The following is a 21,004-nucleotide window of genomic DNA, read 5'->3' as shown; positions in this document are numbered from 1 at the left end:
TGCTTAAGGCTCCTTAGTGTGACTGTAGATGCTTTCACTAAGTACCAGGCATAAATGACAAAGCAGCATCAGTTCATACTTCCTGGAATCCCTTGTTCTTTTGCTCAAATGAAGAAAAGAGAAAGTGTTAGGGACAAAACTGTACCACCTTTATTATAGTTGATATATCCTGTACATCCACACCTTGAGAAATGGAAGATATAATCCATAAGAAATTGTTGGTTAATTTGCTGAGAGCTAGTTTCTCTAAGAGTCACTTATTACTATAAAGGGCAAAAAGGTTATCTGAGAGAAACTATCCCACTAGTTTCCATGGACACAGAAATTGCTTCAGTGTTTGCTATATTTCAGTGCACATTTCCAAATGGTCTTACTCCATTTCTGCGTGGAATCAAGCCTTGATGTTGACTTGAATACGAGCAAAGAATTATACAGAAATTACAGTATTTTACTCTCAGACATGTTTACTAATTCATTTGCTTGAAGATAGGTGACCTTCATTCTGCCTGAAACTGACTTTGGTAATTTGCAAAAGTCAGAATGTAGTATTTTATTTTATACTAACCAAGTGCAAATCCTGAATGCCAAATAAGTATTGCGCACGCCACCACTCCTGTCACCCCCCGACACCATCCGTCCGTGGCAAACATCTTTAATTGGTCTTGACACAGTTTCCCATCAAACTCAGGTTTCAGGCTCCTTCTAAACACATCACTGTGGACATCCTTCAGCCAGTTTTTATTTTACCATTACGTGGGAAATGAGGCCAGCTTACATTTCACAAAATGTAAGTCAGTAGTTTTCAAACTATATAGATTTATTTCAGGATTACTTGGTCTTCAGTACTTGGATGTCTAGTATACTATTCAAAAAGGGACTAAAATAAACAGAGCTTTCAAATGTCACTTGATCACAGAACTCCCCTTCCTCCGCTCCCCCCTTTTTTTGTGCAGAGCCCCTTTTTAATGCAATATCCATGAATTCTTTGTAACACAACTTGGGAAACACTGCTGTACTGCTTTACCACTGATGGGTTTTTCCACTGAGGCTTTTGATCTTTCTGGGAGATCCAGGTGTCATTCAATGCTTTGAAATCATTGTCTTTTAAAATGATACAGATTTGAGTCAGATGCTTTAAGACTGTGACTAAAATCCAGTCAAATAGTGAGCCAGCCCAGTGTATCACAATATTCACATTTCAAAGAGGATTATTTTCTTGCAAACTGTCTTCCTTGATCAAAATGTTCTAAGAACTCATACCTCATTTAAGTAGACTGACCACATATTCCAACTTTATGCCTAGGGTAGTCCCAGTTTACACTTGCTTTTCTATTGTAATCATTAACACTATTCTATTTTACCAACAAAAGTGTCCTCTTTGGATGATAAATTAATTGATGATCTCCTTATATTTAATTCTCAATCTATGCTAATATTGGTGTTATTACCTCCATTTACTCATGATTAAATTGGGCTCAAGAAGACTGAAAACTGGCTTGGTTTTGCAGAGCTGGGACATAGCTGAGCCAATATTCAAACTAGATCAGTTTTACCTCAAAGCTCATGCTCTTGAATGAAGTACTGCACTGCTCCTGTAAATATCCGATGTCATTTAATAACCATGAAAATTATAGAGGATGTATTTACTGTCTACATTTTGAAGATGAAAATATTGAAGAAATCACATGCTGTAATTTATAAATTTGAGGTATATTGTATTGAGAATCTTACCTCTTGTCGTCTTTTATATGGTTATCCCTGCCTTTCAAGGTCAGCCCCACACAAAAGGCAGGCCACAAAGGCTGGCAAGAATAGCTACAGAAAGGGCAGCAAGTAGGGCCTCACACCAGCTCTGGGCCAATCAGCTGGGACCTAGTAGATCAGGTTATGACGCAGATCTCTCTCTTAAATATTTACCCATTTGGAACAGCAATATGCAGTAAAATTCAGGTAAGTCCAAGTTATTAAAATCAGATCCTTTTGCTTTATAGGGAACTAGAAGGACCTCAGATGAGCAAATAGTGTACAGGTAGGGTATAGTGATGACTCAAGGTCATTCTCATCAAAATACTGAGAACAGTCTCATTTTCTAAGAATTGGAGTCACCACCATTGGCAGAATAATTGAATGTTAGATTTGTGAAAATATATTGGAGTCATCCATTCTTTTGAGTATTTAATGATCCATTTAAGCTTAAGCTACACACGCTTCAAAACAAAGCCATTCGTTGTGCTATCATAGGGGTTTCTACTTTCAGAAAATTCTGTAGAAAGCTGTTTTTATTTTAACAACATTCTTTTAAGTGTTAATCCCATTTTACTGTCTAGTGTAGATCAGGGTGTCTCAATCGTGACACTATTGAGATTTTTGGACTGGTTAATTCTTTGCCTTGTATATTATGGACTTTTATTACCATCACTCATCTCTACACACTAGATGCCAGATTCACTTTCTCCATAGTTATGCTAATACAAAATGTTGCCAGATGTTGCCAAAAGTCTGGGGCAAGGGGAGCAAAATTGCCCAGTTAGGAACCACTGGAATAAGTGCTTCCTCTATGTTAGCCTAGGAAATTGACATGGTAGAAAATTAGGGAATTGATATTAAACATAAAACTCTGATAACATTCAGTACCAGTTGAAATGTCCTTAGAAGTCAGAGTTCTGGTAAATTTAACTTGGCCAAAGTTAGGAGTAATGGCTTGGAAACAAACCCGACTTAAGAAAGAAATGATGGGAAAGATAAGGTATATTAGCTACTGGCTGCTCAGGCTACAAGAATCAGCGCAAATTCTTCAAAAGATCTCCCATGTAGGTCTTTCCTTTCTGTCAGTGGTTAGGGGTCTCTGAGAAATGCCGCAAATCTCCAAGGAAAGTCCACATCTTTCTATCTCCTTGCCCCTTGTCTTGACCTCTCCTCTCTTCTAGCATGAATGCAAAGCTTCTGTTGTGCATCTCAAAGTTAATGGACAGTATTCTACATGTTAGGGATGGAGTCCAGAGATGAAAAAAACACTTTTCCATGGGGCATTTTCAGTCGGGATCACTCCTAAATTTGTATTAGTCTTCCTCCACGTTTGCATTCTCTCCACTTTTCATCTCATCTTCCAGTGCAACAGGTAATGATATGGATTCCTCCAGATCCCCCAGTTCCAACCTTATCTAACCATCTCCCAAAGCACTGAAGGATGGGAGGAGCCACGGTAGAGGAAGACTTCAGCTATTTTTGGGTTTCTTTTTTCCAGGTCTCTTTGTCATGATAAAGTGGTAAGATTTCAAGGGCCAGAGTATCTCAGGAAAGAGGCTATTAAAGGGACTTTTTTTTTTTTTTTTGCTATAGTTTTAATCCAAGTTCGCTCAGTTCATAAAGGTTACCACCTTCAGAGGCCCTGATTTCCAATTTCCATGTACGTCAAAGACCTGAATAATATTCAAGCCTCATCTCCCTCTTCCACTCTTAACTGAGTCTCAGGTAAGAGATAATCCAATTGCTTTATAATTAGAAACACTGACATTTTACCTGTCACTGAATTTCACATTTTTAATAAGAATAAAGCCATTGATGAAACTGTAGGTATCAATCACAGGCCAATATAGAGGTTTCTACTTTAGAGATGAGATATATATTTCAATTTAGAAATGTAGAAAATTATATAAAAACAGTTTTTCCATTGGTTTACTGAACTCTTTGGGTGGGACAACCCACATAAATGGGGGATTTGTAATCATTGTTTGGATATAATTAATCACTGTGTGTGGAAGGGCAGGCCATTTCTCGAAAGCTTGGATGTGAAACTATAGACTAGATTTCCAGATGTCATCATCAAAGCATCGTCTGCTAGGGATGAATCAAACATCTCTATTATTTTTTAGAACTTGAGCTTATTTGAGAATGTTTATAGTCATGAGAAACCTGTGATTAATGTTTTGTAGAATCACTTTAGATATTCTTATCACTGTTTAGAAGCTAGAAAAAAAATCATTTGTGTGTTTACTTTGTGGAGCTTAAGCAGTGAAATTAAATGAGTTTAAAATTTTTTTCAGGAGCCTTCCTTTTGTAAACTGGTGAGCAGAGGAATTTGATGGTTAATTATCATACACTTATTTTAGAAAGTCAGACATAATTTTAAACATTAATTTTATTTGCAGGAATTGTACATGGAAAATCATAGAATGATAAAACTGTTCTATTCTAAACTAGTAAGTTGTTTCTAAGAAATACATTGCTGAAAGTGTAAGCCTTTTAATAAAGAATGTAGGTTGTTGAAATGTATACTAATTTGAGATATAGAGAGTTAAAAAAATAATATTCTCAAAGTTATATGCAAATAGGCACTAAGAGAAGGTTTCTGAAAACATGAGGTGACAATAATAATTAGAGGTTTGAATGTCTGAAATTCAGGAAATGGACCAGTCACTTAAAAGGCAAATGTGTATGAAACAAATTTGTATTTTCATGGTCATTCTAAGGACAAAGGAGTCAACTTATGATAAGGTTAGTGCTTCAAACAGGCACAATAACTTTGCTACAGAGCATTTCACTTCTCTGCTCTTGTTTTCCTTTAATTTTCAAAATAGGAAACAGCTGCTTCAGTGGCAAAACGCATTGTGAAATGCAAGAATTGTCAAAGAATACAACTGCTCTATGGCATTCAGTTTGAATCTTGATATACCTATCTGAAGCAAGTTAATGCCAATAAATTATGGCAAAAACAAATCATGAAATCCAGAGGTTGACTTCTGCTTTCATCGTATGCTATTTTCCCTGAAGACAGCAGGCAATCCAAATGCAAGCTTACTTCACTCAGAAAACACAGTGTCTGCAGATTTTTGGGTTTCATTATAATAACCTGAAAGTGAGATCACAGAAATGTATTAGTGAATAATGGATCATCAATCAAAATTGATTAGCTAGCAAAAAATCACCCCTATACATAAATCTTTCTAAGGAACAATCACCTTTAGCTTGAAAAATACACATGTTTATCATTTCAGGAGAAGACAATGAAATATTTAAAGTATTCTGTTTGCTAGACAAATGATTCCTTCAGGTCTCTAATAAGCCTGCTTTAAGTTTTCTTAAAAATATAACTGATATTTTACCTTCTTTAGTAATCTCTCTTGCAACAGAAACCAAATTCCTTTTCAACTTGGAGTCGAGTAGGAAGCTAAGAAAAAGAAAGAAAAAGATACAGAGTTAGCATTTCTCCATTTTAAGGTGGAACAAAGAAACATGATAAAGTCATAGTTGCCTTTGGAAAATACCTCCATAGACAGAACTGGCAGGATGTTCCTCCATCTTTGAAGGAAAGAAGCATTGTAAAGCTCACCAATAGCAAAGTCCTTGAGTTTAAATTTTATTTCCATTTTGAGGGAGAATAGCCTAAGTGCTCGGAATTTATATTCTTTTTCTCTTACCCCAAATATTGTTCTCCAAAAATATGCCATGGTTGTACAGTCATTCAGAACTTGTAGAAGGATCTTTGTTTGACCAGGATATGTTCATAAACTCAGAGAACTCGGTGGTACCCATGATTCTGCTCCTGCCCAGTGAATTTAATGGGTCCATACTCTTTAGACTTCGGTCTAGAGCTCACCGGTTGCCCACAGGATGGTCCAGAAATGCAAATATGTTAATCAGTTCTTAAGGGCAAATGACTTTAAGGATTCCTTATGATTTACTCAAAACAGAGGAGAGCTTAAAGGGTTATTAAAAATTGATTTATTGTGAGATCTTACCAAGGGCTCTAATTCTGGATTTTAGCAAGAAATCCAGCTGCTGCATGATCCTGGGCCATAGTGAAAACTTCCTACATCACAGTTGGAATAACATGCTTGATTTTGAAGAAGAATTTGTGGCCAGGGCATTAACAGTGTTACCTTGAACTAGTCTTAGTTCTCAATGGTGGTTCCCTTTGCTTCATGTTATTTCTAGCTTCTTGTTAGCAGTTCATTTTCAGTTAACTCTACATGTGAAGTGATGCTATTTACATGAACAATATTTGGGGGTTACATTTTTTCCTCAACTAGACTTTAAGGATAGTATATATTGTGGTCCAAATAGATTCAAAATACTACTGTTGCTAAAATAACAACCAACCAACCAACCAACCAAACAAACAAACAAAAAACATGTATCCATCACTCTTCTAAGATTTATTTGGTCTGTGCATGGTAAATTCAGCTATACTTTGGCTTTGGTGCCTTTTTCCTTTGAGTTCCTTCTTTGCTTTTTTCTTAAATAGTCAATTTCCTTAAATTACTGCTCATGCAGTAATTTGCACACAAAAGCTGGTGTAACCTATTTTGGTCATATTTGTTTAAATTTTTCCAAGCATTGGGACGCCTGGGTGGCTCAGTTGGTTAAGCAGCTGCCTTCGGCTCAGGTCATGATCCCAGCGACCTGGGATCGAGTCCCACATCGGGCTCCTTGCTCGGCAGGGAGCCTGCTTTCGCCCTCTGCCTCTGCCTGCCACTCTGTCTGCCTGTGCTTGCTCTCTCTCTCTCTGACTAATAAATAAATTAAAAAAAAAAAATCTTAAATTTTTCCAAGCATAGACAGAAGGCTCTTACATTCTTTCTCAACAAAGTTCTTTTTTTTTTTTTTTTTGCATTTTATAAAAATTAACATAAACACAACCTACCTTATTGTGGAAGGGTATGTTATATAACATATTTTCATTGCGGGCATTTTCATTACCTAGAAATATAAACTCTGTTACTATATCTTCTGTCTTTCACATATTTAATGATTCATTTATTCAGTACTTTAAAAAAATGATATATGCTCTGAGTAGGATATGGGTAAAGGGAAAAATTACTGAAGAGATAGGAAGGGGATTATTGAAAAGGCGCACTTGGCAAGTGTGTTGTTAATTTCTCTTCCCCATATAGGTGACTATAGGATGTTGAGGAGTTGCTTTTGCTTAAGCACAATCTAGCACCTTTGAATAACAACCCAACTAGATTATGCCACTGCCATCTTCATTTTTTCCCAATTTATCATGATCAGCCAATTGCGAAGTACACTTTTTAAACAATTTAAAATTTTTTTAAAATTTTTTTAATTTTTAAAAAAAATTTTAAAATTTTTAAAAATTTTTTTTTAATTTTTAAAAAAAATTTAAAAAAATTTTTTTAAAATTTTTAAAAAATTAAGTTATAATGTGTTATTTGCTTCAGGGGTAAAGGTCTGTGAATCATCAGTCTTATACAATTCACAGCACTCAACATAGCACATACCTTCCCCAATGTCCATCACCCAGCCACCCCAACACTCCCCCTCTCACCTTCCAGCAACCTTCAGTTTGTTTCCCGAAACTAAAAGTCCCTTATGGTTTGTCTCCCTCCCCGGTCCTATCTTATTTCATTTTTTTTCCTCCCTACCCCTCACAACCCCCACCCCCGCTGCCTCTCAAATTCCTCATATCAGAGAGATCATATGATAATTGTCTCTCTCTCATTGACTTATTTCACTTAGCATAATACCCTCTAGTTCCATCCACATTGCTGCAAATGGCAAGATTTCATTTTTTGATGGCTGCATAGTATTCTGTTATATATATATATATATATATATATATATATATATATAACAGAAGATATATATATATATATCTCACATCTTTTTTATCCATTCATCTGTTGATGGACATCTAGGTTCTTTCTATCGTTTGGCTATTGTGGACATTGCTGCTATGAACATTTGGGTGCTTGTGCCCCTTCAGATCACTACCTTTGTATCTTTAGGGTAAATACCCAGTAGTGTAATTGCTGGGTCATAGCGTAGCTCTATTTTCAACTTTTTGAGGAACCTCCATGCTGTTTTCCAGAGTGGCTGCACCAGCTTGCATTCCCACCAACAGTGTAGGAGGGTTCCTCTTTCTGCGCATCCTCACCAGCATCTGTCATTTCCTGACTTGTTAATTTTAGCCATTTTTGACTGGTGTGAGGTGGTATCTCACTGGGGTTTTGCTTTGTATTTCCCTGATGCTGAGTGATGTTGAGCGCTTTTTCATGTGTCTGTTGGCCATTTAGATGTCTTCTCAAAGTACACTTTTTAATGAAAACTTGGTCCTACTACTCCCCATTGGCCACTGCTCCTCCTGCCTTTACCACAGGCTTTCCATTTTCCATCCTAGCCACGTGGCTCACTTCTATCGATCACTCTTCTCCATTCCCATGGTCACTGCTTTGGTTCGGGCTGTAGGTGGTTCCTTCTAGGTTAGTCAGAGCTCCCAGCTGGTCCCTGGCTCCTCTTGACCCCTGACAACCTTCTGCACACATTCCTTCCCACCACACTAAAGCGAATCACCCTCTCAAGTGTTACTCCAATTTCACTTCCTATATCAGTAACTCCCACTTATCAAGTATCTATGCATGTGTGTGTGTGTGTGTGTGTGTGTGGCTTCAGAGGGTTCTAGGCACACAGCCTGTCCTGTGTAGTGGAGAGGCAGCCCAAACCAGTTAACTCTAGCAACAGCCTGACTGTCCTGCCTGCATCCACCGGGTACCTGCTCCAAGCAACTGCTCAAAATACCAGGCGGTGAGGTGACCTCTGTCTGAGCATCTTCATGGGCACCCCATGGCTCTCGGACCAGAGTCAGAACTGTCCAAGGCCTTAGGGGCTCTGCTGGCCTGGCCGGTCTCTTCAGCTTCACCTGGAACTGTGTTCACAATCACTCCGTTCCGGTCACCCTGGGCCCCAGGTCCTACGAGCCACACTTCTTCCTACCACAGGGACTTTGCACATCCATCCTCTTCTCTTCCACACTCACCTGTTCACTGCTGCTCATCCTTCACATACTGTCCTACGGAAGCACCTCTCTTGCACTGCACGGACTACAGCTGTGCATGTTCCCCAGACGCCTGGAGAAGGCCTTCAGTACCGGCTCTCTCTGGGATGTGTGATTTCTTTATGGGATCGTTTGATTCATCTCTGCCTCCCCCACCAGATGGTGGGTTCCCTTAAGGCAGGAATCATGTATTGTGCCCAACATTGGTTCCCCTTGGCACACAGTAGATACTCAATAAATGTTCCTCTGAAGGCAAAAAATTTATACATCATCAACTGCCTTTATAGCAATCCCTAAGGGAGAAGTCTTGTCTCCATTTTACATATGAGGAAATTGAGGCCTAAAGAGTTTAAGTGGTTTGCCAAAGGTGGTAACTGGTAAGCTATGAAGGGCTAGGTCCATCAGGGTTCAAAGCACATGTTTTTTTTTTTTTTTTTTTTTTTACTCTGTAACAATGCCTCTACATTGCTATTCTAGAATCACCCCAAGTTATTTTGGATGTCAAGTGGTTCTGCATATACATAGAAAATCAATATGAGTTTTTGCCCTGACCTGCATAATCGTATTAGGTTTACATTAATATTGAAACTAGTTTGCCATGTACCTTTCAGTAGTCTGAAACTCTTAGTAAATACCAAAAACTTACCATTTGGATAGTGCACAATGGTGAGTTTATCTAGAAGACAGAAAGAGACATTTATTGAGTTTGGCTCAACATTTATCTTAAACTTTGTTTCTTTTAATTGTTTGACTACTTCTTGTCTTTGATGTGACTATGAAGTTTCACAGTCTGATTAAAAATGTACTGATTTCTGGCCAGAGTATGAAACCATGTCTTTTACTACTCTTGTCTTTTTTCCTTCTGATGCTTGTCCCAAGATATTAGGATTTTAGATAAGTTAGACATTTAATAAAAGCTCGCTCCTCTGCTTTGATTCTTCTAGCCTGGGCTACTCCATTCTTTTTTTTAATTAGCATTATTCCGTATGTATAGTACAACTCAAACATTCTAAAGTATATAGGCTTATGACTTTTGACAAATATATATAGCCATGTACCCATCACCCAGTTAGGACAGAGAACATTTCTCTCTACTGAAAATGCCCTTGTGGGGTGCCTGGGTGGCTCAGTGGGTTAAAACCTCTGCTTTCAGCTCAGGTCATGATCCCAGGGTCCTGGGATCAAGCCCTACTTCAGGCTCTCTGCTCAGCGGGGAGCCTGCTTCCACCTCTCTCTCTCTGCCCGGCTGTCTACTTGTGAGCTCTCTCTGTCAAATAAATAAATAAAATCTTAAAAAAAAAAAAGAAAAAAGAAAATTCCCTTGTGCCCCCTGACATCAATCCTCACTCTACCATTACCTCTAGTGACCCCAATCTGATTTCTATTGCTATAGATTGGTTTTATCTAGAATTCCATATAAATGGAATCTTAAACCATGTACTCCTTCATGTTTGGTATCTTTCAGTTAGCCTAATACCTGTGATGTTCATTCATGTTGTTTTGTGTTAATAGTAGGCATTTCTTTCTGTTATTGAGTAGTATTCCACTGTATGAATATACTATAGTATAATTATCTCTTCTTCTATTGGACATTTGGATTTTTTCTGGTTTGGCCATTATAAATGAAACTGCTAAGAATTTTGTGAGCAAGTCTTTGGATACACGTAATGTTTTCTTTCTTTCTTTCTTTTTTTTTTTGAGAAATCCCTAGGAGTGGCTAGCCTAGGCCATAAAGTTGGTGCACATTTAACTGTTCTAAAGCCAACACACCATTTTACACTTCCATAAGCAATGCATGCAATGCATATCCAGTTGTTCCATAGCCGAATCAGTTCATTTTGGCAATATCTAAAAATTCTAGCCATTATATTTGGTGTGTATTGATATCTCATTTAGTTTAATTTGCATTTTCCTCATGATTAATGGCATTGAGCATATTTTCACGTGATAATTGGCCATTTGCTTTTATAAACTAAGACCTAGGTGTGAGATGTGCTCATTGGTGCTGGGCAGTCATTGCTTCTAGGTCTTTTCAGCAGACAGGGTTAAAGAAGTGCATATGTTTATACATACAACCATATTTCTATATCATTTGTAATATATATATATTAACAAACTTGAGTTGTTACATTTACTCCCAACTCCAGAGTAGAACCAAAAGATTCGTTCGAACTTTCCTTCTTTCCTTAGTAGTTACTCCTCTCTCTGACAATAGGAAACCTGTTTCTTACTACCCATAGTACATTTATTTATTTACTCAATCCTAGAATATACAAATGGTAGTTTTGAAATGGCTAAACTATACCCATATAGAGATATAAACCTACTAACTGGAGTACAGAATACGTTTTTATGTACTGATTTTTTTTTCTTTTGTTTCTATCCTTGGAATATACTGTTTTCTAAATTCATTTCTGCTTCCCTTCAGTGTGGATATGTTATGTATTTGTAACACCTCTAGGTTCATTTTCTTCTGCTCTTATTGCCTCCTTCCCAGACTCATCTTTGTTGACTATGTAAAATATTATGTTCAGAGGAGTGTAATTATTTTAGCTTTGTAAGTTTTGTTTTTTCAATTAATTTGTTCTTTTAATCTAAGTTGTTAAATATATTGACAAAAAGTTGATTATATTTCCTTAGCATCTTTTTAATATCTGTAGGTTCTGTTGTGATAGCCTCACTTTACTTTCCTGATGTGATAACTCTTGTTTTCTCTTTTTTCCAGTTCATTTTTGTCATGGTTTTATCAATCTTAGTTATGTTTTCAAATAACTAGCTTTTGGTTTTGTTCATTTTTCTATTGTTCATATCTTTCATTTTTTATTGATTTTTAATCTGATCTTTCTAGTTTTCCTCTTACTTCTTCTTGAACTGAGTTTGCTTTTTATTTTCTAGTTTCCCGTAGTGGAAATATAGATCACTAATCTTAAGCTTTTCCTCTTTTCTCCTACACTATTTATAGCTAAATTTACCTTAAAGTACTATTTTAGTTGCCTTCCACACATTTTGATATGCTGTATTTTCACTATTATTCAGGTTGAAGCATTTTCTTGTGATTTCTTATTTGACCCATGGGTTATTTTGAAATGTACTTAATTTCCTAATGACTTTGAGACATTTCTAATTTCCTAATTAAATTCTAATTTTTTCTGTCGTGGTAGAGAATATAAGATTTCAAAAGGCTGAAATCTTTCAGAGAACATATTCTGAAGATTTCAATCTTTTGAAACTTTTTAAATATCCCAGCATATGTTCTATTTTAGTAAACCTTCCTTGTACACCTTAAACAAACAGGCATCCTAATTTTTCCCATGTCGTATTCTGTAAATATCAATAGATTCCCTATTTATTCACTCCTTAACACCATATTTTTTGTTAATTTAACTGTGGTTATAAGAGTTGCTTTAAAGTATTTTGTCTGTTAAGATTAACAATGGGACCATTTTAGATGCAATTTTTATTGATGGCTTTTTCTTTTCTATGGATTACATTTTCCTACATCTTGTATATCTTCCTTTTTTAAAAAAAAATTGAATACTGGACATTATAGACAATCAATTGTATATTCTGGATTCTGTAGTATTCCTCTTATAAGTAATAAGTGTAGGTTCTCATTTTAGCAGGCAGTTTTATGACCAGCATGAACTTGTATAGGCCTAGTTTTATGCTTTTACCAATTTTGACCTATAGCCCATGGTGTTTTTTAAAGCCCCCAGCGGGACTGAGCCTACAAACTCTGTCTTCCATGTGAACCTTGTAAGGCTTTGGTTTTAGGCTTTGTTAAGGCAGTTTGTCATGGTCTTTAGTCATTACATCTCTTGGGTGTCACAGCAGGGTTCCAGGTGTTCTAACAAAGTGTTAAGGAGATCTTTTCACTCTGACAGGGCAAGAACTCGAACATCCCCAGTATGGCCTTTCCCTGGCTCTGCTCATCTAGTGTCTTGTTTTGCTTTCAGTGTCCCAGAAGCTGTTATCTTGTGTCTGAGTGGCCTTGCCCTACACATGGACAGTTCATCTCTTGGCCACAGACTTGTGGCCTCTGAGGCTACCTCTCTACACAGCTATCACCTCTTCAGAGACCCACCACACACATTGCAGAAGCTTTGGCTGCCCTGAACTCTGATCTTTTCCTCCTCATGTCAAAAAACTGCCTTGCTTTGCACAGACTACAGTCAGAAAATCAGTCTCCTGGGCAATCATTAGAGTCACCTTCTATATTTTGTCACTGGAATTAAGTCTTAGGCTACTAAATGCTTATTGCCTGAAATCAACTGCCTCATATGTTTGCCCACTGTTAATGTTCTATACAGTGGGAGGGTTTGTCTGGTACTACTTTTGGTTAGAAGGGGAACTAAGCCAATTCTTAATTAAGACATCAATGATGAGAAGCATTGACTTTGGATTAAAAAAGAAATAAGCTGAAGTTTCTAATGTGTAATGTCTAATATCTAATGTCTTTGGGCTTCTTAGTTTCTTTTTTTTTTTTAATTTTTTTTTAATTTTATTTATTTATTTGACAGAGAGAGAGAGATCACAAGTAGGCAGAGAGGCAGAGAGAGAGGGGGGGAAGCAGGCTCCCCGCTGAGCAGAGAGCCCGATGCGGGGCTCGATTCCAGGACCCTAAGATCATGACCTGAGCCAAAGGCAGAGTCTTAACCCACTGAGCCACCCAGGCGCCCCTTCTTAGTTTCTTATAATCTCAGTTTCCTTATGTATGAATTGAGACTAATGTCTAACTTGAAGGATTATTATATGAAACTAAAAAGATAACATTAAGTGTAGAGTAAACAGTCAAATATTAGCTGTTACTACCTAATGTTCCTTAGTAAAGGTATTTATATATTTTATAATTTGATATATTGTTAAAATTTTAATATTTTGCCACATTAGGATGGAGATTCTACAGATAGAACTCAGTTATCTGTAAATCAGCCCTGCATTTGTGAACTTAATTATTTTAGAAAGTATATTTCTGTTTTTAGAAAACATTTCTAAGAGCGCTTACAGAATTTTCCTTGGAAAAGCAGATACCAATTTAATAAACTCTTTCAGGGTAGATTTCAACATGAAGCAGTAGTTAAAAATCTATGCAGTCTTATTGAACATGGAAGAGATGGAAATTTTAAGGTTTGCTAGTGGTTGTCAGTTTTTAATTATCTGTGCAGGAGTAAGGACTTGGGGAAAGAGTGGTCCAATTGTGACAACATCATTTATTTTCAATTTTGGAATGTGCTGTTTTTCTTTGGAGAAGATTTACCATCTTAATAATGTTTGGTTTATATTAACATTAAAATGAGTGGTGTCCCCCCACCCCCCACCCCCCCTCCCCACCCCCCCACCCTCCCCATCTCCCCCAGCCCAGCAGCAACTGTTAATTATTAGCAAGGGGGATCTGCATTGCCAAAAAGCATGCTGGCTACAGGGGAAAGCAACCTGAGATTTACAATTTAAAATGATCCACCTGTGGACAATTGCGAGAACTGACTATATGAGAAATATTCAACCTTATTAAAAAAGTATGACTCCTTAATAATTCAGTACTCTGTATAATGGCTCATACATATAAAAGACTAGAGGGGAATTATCTTATTTGCAAATTTCACAGAAATCAAAGGAAGAAACTAGCATTTATTGAAGGTTCATTATGGGTCAAAGAAGGTGAAAAATATTTTAGATGTTAACTTACACAACCACTTCCAGACACATCTATAATTACTCCTATTTTGCAGACAAAGAACCTGAGTACTAGGGATTAATGCTGTCCAATCATGCAGCAGGGAAGTGAGGGAGCACAGATTTGAATTCAAACCTGTTTGACTCCATAGTCCTTGCATTTTCTCCTGTACAGAATGACAAAGGAATAACAGACAAATCTTACTTACCAGACACATTTTCTTCTTCTGGCCTTTTCCCAATAATGCAATCTCGCAGTTGGCGTAGTTTTTCCTTAATGAGGAAATGACCAGAAAATACAAGTGAAGGTTTACAAATTTGTCATAGATCAAGATGAGAACATCAACTACTTACTGTCCCTAGGACCACCAGGACTATGTAGCACTAATCTGGTACTTACAGTGTCCCAACCAACCATCCCTGATATTTTAAATGTGTTAACTTAATTCTTGCAAATTCATGAAGTATATAAGTCATCATCTCATTTTACATATATAGAAACTGAGATTCAGAAAGGTTACATAATTTTCCCAAAACACACAGTTTTAAGTGATAGAGTCAGCTTGGGGACTCAGAGCCCAATTCTTGTGGTTATTTTCTTAGGATAATACCTCTGTCAATAATAACATAACTTCACAGGTACCCCTGATAGATTTACCCTCAGGGTATAAATGAATATTTTGCAAACTACAAGGGTAAAGTGTGGGGAATGAGTGTGTACATATGTTGGGAAAATAGGGATAACATTCTTTTTTCTGCTATTCTGGGTGTTGTCCAGGCCCTTCTATGAAGAACTAAGAAAACACAGGGGAAAAATGCTCCTTGACGTTGGCCTTTGTTGTAGTTTTTTGGATATGACACCTCAAAGCACAAGTAACAAAAGCAAAAATGAACAAGTAGGACTACACCAAACTAAAAGGCTTCTGGACAGCAGAAAAAAATAATTAAAAAAAATGAAAAGGCAACCTACAGAATGGGAGAAAATATTTTCAAATCATCTATCCGGTAAGAGGTTAAGATCCAAAATATATTAAGAATTCAAACAATGCAACAGCAAAATCCAAATAATCTAGTTTAAAAATGGTCAGAGAAATAAATGGGCAGAGGAAGTAAATAGACATTTTCCCAAAAAAAGACATATGAACCAAACGTATGTGAAAAGGTGCTCAATATCATTAATCAATAGGGAAATGCAAATCAAAATGCAAATGCAAAATAGGGAAATGAAAATCAAAGCCACACTGAGGTATTATCACCTCACACCTGTTAGAATGGTTATCATCAAAAAGAGGTAACAAGTGTCAGCAGGATGTGGAGAAAAGGGAATCCTTGTACACTACTGGTGGGAATGTAAATTAGTGTAGCCACAATAGCTTTCTTAAAAAATTAAAAATAGAACTACCATCTGATCCAGTAATCCCACTCCTGGGTATAGATCTGAAAACAATGAAAACAGGATATTGAAGAGATAGGTGCACCCTCATGTTCACTGCAGGATTATTCACAATAGCCAAGATACGGAAACAACCTAAGGGCCTGTCAGTGGATGAATGGATTAAGGAAGAAGGAAATCCTGCAATTTGCAAGAACATGAATGGACCTTGAAGGCACTATCCTGAGTGAAAAAAGAGAGAAAGACAAACATGGTATGATATTGTTTAAATGTGGAATCTAAAAACACTGGACTCAGTGAGTAGAGTGGTGGTTACTAGGGACCGGGGAGTGGAGGGAAAGAGAAGTTGGTCAAAGGGTACTAACGTCCAGTTATAAGATAAATAAGTTCTGGTGATCCAATACACAGCATGGAGATTTTAGTAAACAATACAGAATTATATACTGGAAAGTTGCTAAGAGAGTAGCTATTAAATGTTGTCACCTCGGAACAGAAATGATCATTTTGTGACATGCTGGAGATGTTAGCTAACACTATGGCGGTAATCATATGTAAGTGTGTAAAATCAACATGGTAGTACACCTTAAATTGATCCAGTGTTCTGGGCAATTATATCTCACTAACGCTGGAAACATAAAAAAGGAAAAGGACTGATCGTCAAACAGTATTCAGTAAGAGTCACTGAACTTTTAGCTCTAATGGAAAGCAGGCTTAGTGCTTGTTCTTGTATTTATTTATAGGTTAAATTTCGTTTTGATTTGTCTTGCATAACAGTAACCATATCATTATCCCATTTTCCCTATATATTGGACAGTCAGGTCAGTCTTAAAGTAGTTACAGGCCACCTTAAATTCTTGCTAAGAATTTATATATTAAATTATATATTAAATATAAATACACAAACAAAATAAAACCAACCGAGACTTTTAATAAAACAACAAGGGAAATAATTTCTAAGAAGGTGTTTTGGTTGGATCATTCTAAATTGTCAACTTTATTATGGACCAAGGAGAATGAGGTATAATTGACTTATTTCAGCAAAACTTGCTGGCAGTGCTAGGAGAGTGATTGTGTAGGTCTACACCTGGGCACAGTTTACCCATTTCAGGATGAGAGGGACTTTGACGGTGATGGCATGGGCACAGATCGAGAAGCCCTGTTGTCATTCTGATCATGAACGACAATCAGTCGCAAAACTGTACAATCAGTATTTCATTCCATTTGTTTGGAAAAGCAACTGCCCTAGCTTGGCCCTGCATAACCCGGCTCAGGTCCGGCCACCACCCACAACCAGAGCTGCCCTTCAAGACCAGTGATTTCTGAGAAGGAATGATCTCAGAGGTGTTGGGAAAGTCTCTTTCCCTCAACACCTTCTGCCTCTATGCCCATTTGTTTGAGATGTTATCACTGGGATTCACTTTTCTGTTGCTTAAAAATGTTTTCCTAAGCATTGTTTTTCAATAAAAATGATCTCTTGGGAAAGGGAGTATATTAAGCTATTAATGATTATTTGTACTTTGGCCTAAACCAGCTAATTAAATGTGTTCAATCAGTTTCCGGAAAACAGGTTTCTATGGCACTGGGGCTTTCTGTGATGAGAAGAAAAAACTGTTGGACTATTTTGGGAGTAGGAAGGCCTGTGGGATAAAACAGAATACGGTCTTCATACCCCTCACTGAGGAATGTCATGGGGTATACATGGTATATATTGTTTCCAGGCTCATCTCAGAACCATCTACTCTAAGACCCTCTCCAGATGTATGTTATATTAATAGAAGACAAGCTTATCTGAAGTTAATACGCTTGGCAGCATTTCTCTGTAAATCTTGACTGACATATACAGGTTTTTTTCCCCCAAAGGTTAAGGGGAAGAGAAGAGAAAACTTACTATATTTCATTGAGGACTATTGCCTGATATGATTCAAATTATTTTCTTATTCCCTTTAAGCCTGGTCAATATAGTGCACTCTTCCGAATGCTGAGCACATGTTAGTGTAAGATGTTTTACCTTAACTTCAGCAATGAGATTCACAAAACATTCACTAACTTAAAAACAGCCTTGTAAGGTGATCAGGTATTAGCACTGATACACTGATACTGATACACTGATACACTGATACTCACCGATGCTGAGTTCACCAATGCTTTGCACACATGAAATGTTTAATTGGTAGTTCGAAAACACCTTTTTTGGGGGGGAGGGGGGAGTTAAAAATCAAAAGAACAGTTACCTGTGTTTCTTGTAAAGACATTTACAGAGAGGCTCTGCAAGTGAGGGAATGTTCCAGAAGGGGTCAGTATTACCTGCTGGGGTCAGTATTACCTGCTGAATCATTTCCAGCTCCGTCTTTCCCATCTGCCAATGTTTAAATTTCTCTAGCGCTTCATCCACGGATAGTTTCCCATTTTTGACCTTCTCCTGCAAGAGGATGAGTTCTTCCTGCCCAGCAGCAAGGCAGTCCACAGTGGAAAAGGCTTGACTCTCCATCCGAGCTCTGTCTACAATATGAGGGAAGATGTCTTAACAAGAACATGAAATATGACAACGGGGGGGAAGAACACTGAAAACAAATCAGTTGAGTTTCTTGTTCCTGTCAGTCTATAAGCGGTTACAGAATAAATAAGTACAAATTTTTTAATGAACTTCTTTCTAAGGATTGTTGTGCCTGGTACCTAATGTTATGGGTAAAAAGAATGTGTGCCATCACTGGGGGAAGAAAAGGGGACAAACAGAGAAAGAACAGCAGTAAATTTCTGCATTGTACCAGTTGTAGGCAGTGCCCATATCATGTTCTTTTTCAGAGGATTATTTTTAATCATGCACACTAAATACTTAGCATAATGACTGTCACATAGTAAAAGTTAAATAACATTAACATTATTATCAGTGATAACTATTTGTGGAAGAAACATATTTCTGTAGATTTGGGAAAGGAGATCTCAACAAACATCCAAGTGTCGTGAGAGGTTTAGAAGCATTGACAACTTTACTCCAGAAAGATTTTAAATAAGCAATTGCTGCTCATTTTGTAATGCACTGCTCTCTTCCCAAAAGAGTTTATTTTGTTTAGCACAGTAAGAACATTGGATGGTCCAGCTGCCCATGTGCTGCTGCTAATGCCACACCATAGACCAGCCCGAGGTACAGTAGTAGACAACCATAGACCATGGGTGAGTTCAGTGTTTTATTTGTCCCATGTAGTGTTTAAAGACAGAAAAGAGGCTGCATGCCTGTAAGGATGCTCTGTGCAATCCTGTCACTCCTTATGGTCATTGGATGGCATCACACCTGTTACCTGCCTGGCTGCAGAACTCATCTGAGTTTGTACTTTCTTTAACAAGTTCAACCTGTGTATCATATTATCTCAGGTAATTATATTACCTGGGTAATTCCTCCGCAGTGTACGTCTCATGTGGTATCAAATCTAAATATGTCCAGAGAGTCTAGAATGAGAGAATGGGTAATCCTGTCCAGCTGTGTACTGGTTTGCTGTCCCTGAGTCATTGCTCACTACTGGGAGCCCATCTTCAAGAAAGAAATAGAGCAACTAAACTGTCACTGGACCAGGCAGACAAGGACTTAGGAAATGGAGGGCATTCGAGGTTTTTTTAAAGATTTATTTATTTATTTTAGAGGGAGAGAGGACTTGTGTGTGAATAGGGGGAGGGGTAGAGGGGCAGGGAGAGAATCTCAAGCTGACTCAATACCGCGTGGGGAGCCCAACATAGGGCTTGAGCCCACGACTCCGAGATCATGACCTGAGCTGACCTCAGGAGCCTGACCCTTAACTGACTGAGCCACCCAGGCACCCCACAAATTTTACAGTGATAAGAATTCATCAATAGTGTTTGGATTGGTTAATCTGGAAAAGAGACATTTCAAGTACTTCATAGCAGGTTTTAAGTATTTCAGGGGGGCTCGACCCTTGGGGCTGTCTTAGAATGACCTTTAATGGCTTTCTTGGTTTTGAGAAGGATTCTAGCAGAGAATCTTGGAACAGGGACACAGAGAGGGTTCCTTTCTGAAAAGATTCACGTACACATAAAATTGCTCCATGACCAATCATTCTGATTCCTATGGGGGGTTTTTTGGCTGGTCTTGTCTTTTCTCTTCAGAAGTCCTATTCCCCCAGAACTAACAAGATGTCAACAGATTCTACACTCAAAATCATTTTCTTCAGGGATGACGGAGCATGAAATCCCAAGAGAACTGAAGAAGCACAAGTCAGCCAGAGGGCTCACTGGTTCAGCTGCCAAAAGCACAGATAACAATTGAGATCTTGCTTCTTAAACCATTTGTTTTTTATAGGCCTCCACATTCCACTCCAATTTGGGAGATGCGTTTTGCAAAAGAATTCTATGAGCTGTTCCTGCCAGAGTTTGGAAGCTGAGCGCCATCATTTAATAGCTAAGATACTTAACTAGCACCTCACTCGTGTCATCCCTTTGACTAAATGTGAATGCGCTTTTATCTCGAGTAACCTCTGTGGCTGGATTTCCTGCGTTTGTCGAAGTCCTCCCATGGAAAGGCTTCCTGGAAAACCTACCAGCTTGTTTGGCTCTACGCGCAGGTTAAGCTGAATTCAAAAAAATACTGAATCATGTTAACAATACTCATTTCAGTTACCCTGTCATCTTTCAAATTCTCACTACTAAAATATAAGTCAGATGACTTTTTAGAGGGGCAGAGTTCAGTCTTGCGTGGTTGTACAGAGAGAACAAAAGAACAAAAGTTAGGAACAGCAGGAGTTCTAAACAGAGCAAGTTCTGGAAGTGAGCTGTTTACAATTAGACTAAGTTTACATACTTCTGCTTTTACTCACCCCCCCCAAAAAGATTAAAGAAAATTGTCTTGATAAATTATTATTAGCTATGACAAGTTGCAAAACAAAATGATTTAGGCACTTTATCATCTTTTCTCCTGAGGATAGACTAGTCAAACCAAAACGTGCAACCTGTAATTTTTAGTAGGGTGTGCAAAATCGCTTTAATGCGCTTAGATGACTGTTTTACGGGGGATGGAAAGTTTTTTTCTTTCCTTCCCAAATTTATATTTATTATTAGTTTATTTTCAGGAAATTTAGTATGAATTTAACATAATTATTGTTGAAAAGCCTTTGTCAGATTGCTAACTATACGTATTG

General features: G+C 37.6%; 1 protein-coding gene across 1 annotated transcript in view; it reads right to left on the bottom strand.

The window, feature by feature from the left end:
* Positions 1 to 4,127: 4,127 nt before the first annotated feature.
* The window catches only part of BANK1 (B cell scaffold protein with ankyrin repeats 1), a gene marked incomplete at its 5' end in the record, with an annotated part of 292,454 nt that continues 275,577 nt past the window's right edge, over positions 4,128 to 21,004 (bottom strand). Inside the window, 6 exons of the mRNA XM_080796335.1 lie at positions 4,128 to 4,849; positions 5,103 to 5,167; positions 6,644 to 6,699; positions 9,441 to 9,470; positions 14,677 to 14,740; positions 18,184 to 18,359. Of these exons, the coding sequence (XP_080652461.1) occupies positions 5,108 to 5,167; positions 6,644 to 6,699; positions 9,441 to 9,470; positions 14,677 to 14,740; positions 18,184 to 18,359 (386 nt within the window). The 3' untranslated portion in view covers positions 4,128 to 4,849; positions 5,103 to 5,107. The remainder of the gene's footprint in view (positions 4,850 to 5,102; positions 5,168 to 6,643; positions 6,700 to 9,440; positions 9,471 to 14,676; positions 14,741 to 18,183; positions 18,360 to 21,004) is intronic.

This window comes from Martes martes, assembly GCF_963455335.1.
Source record: "Martes martes genome assembly, chromosome: 2".
Classification (NCBI taxonomy): domain Eukaryota; kingdom Metazoa; phylum Chordata; class Mammalia; order Carnivora; family Mustelidae; genus Martes; species Martes martes.
Note: the sequence above shows the minus strand (reverse complement) of the source record. Positions and strands in the feature narration are given on the sequence as shown.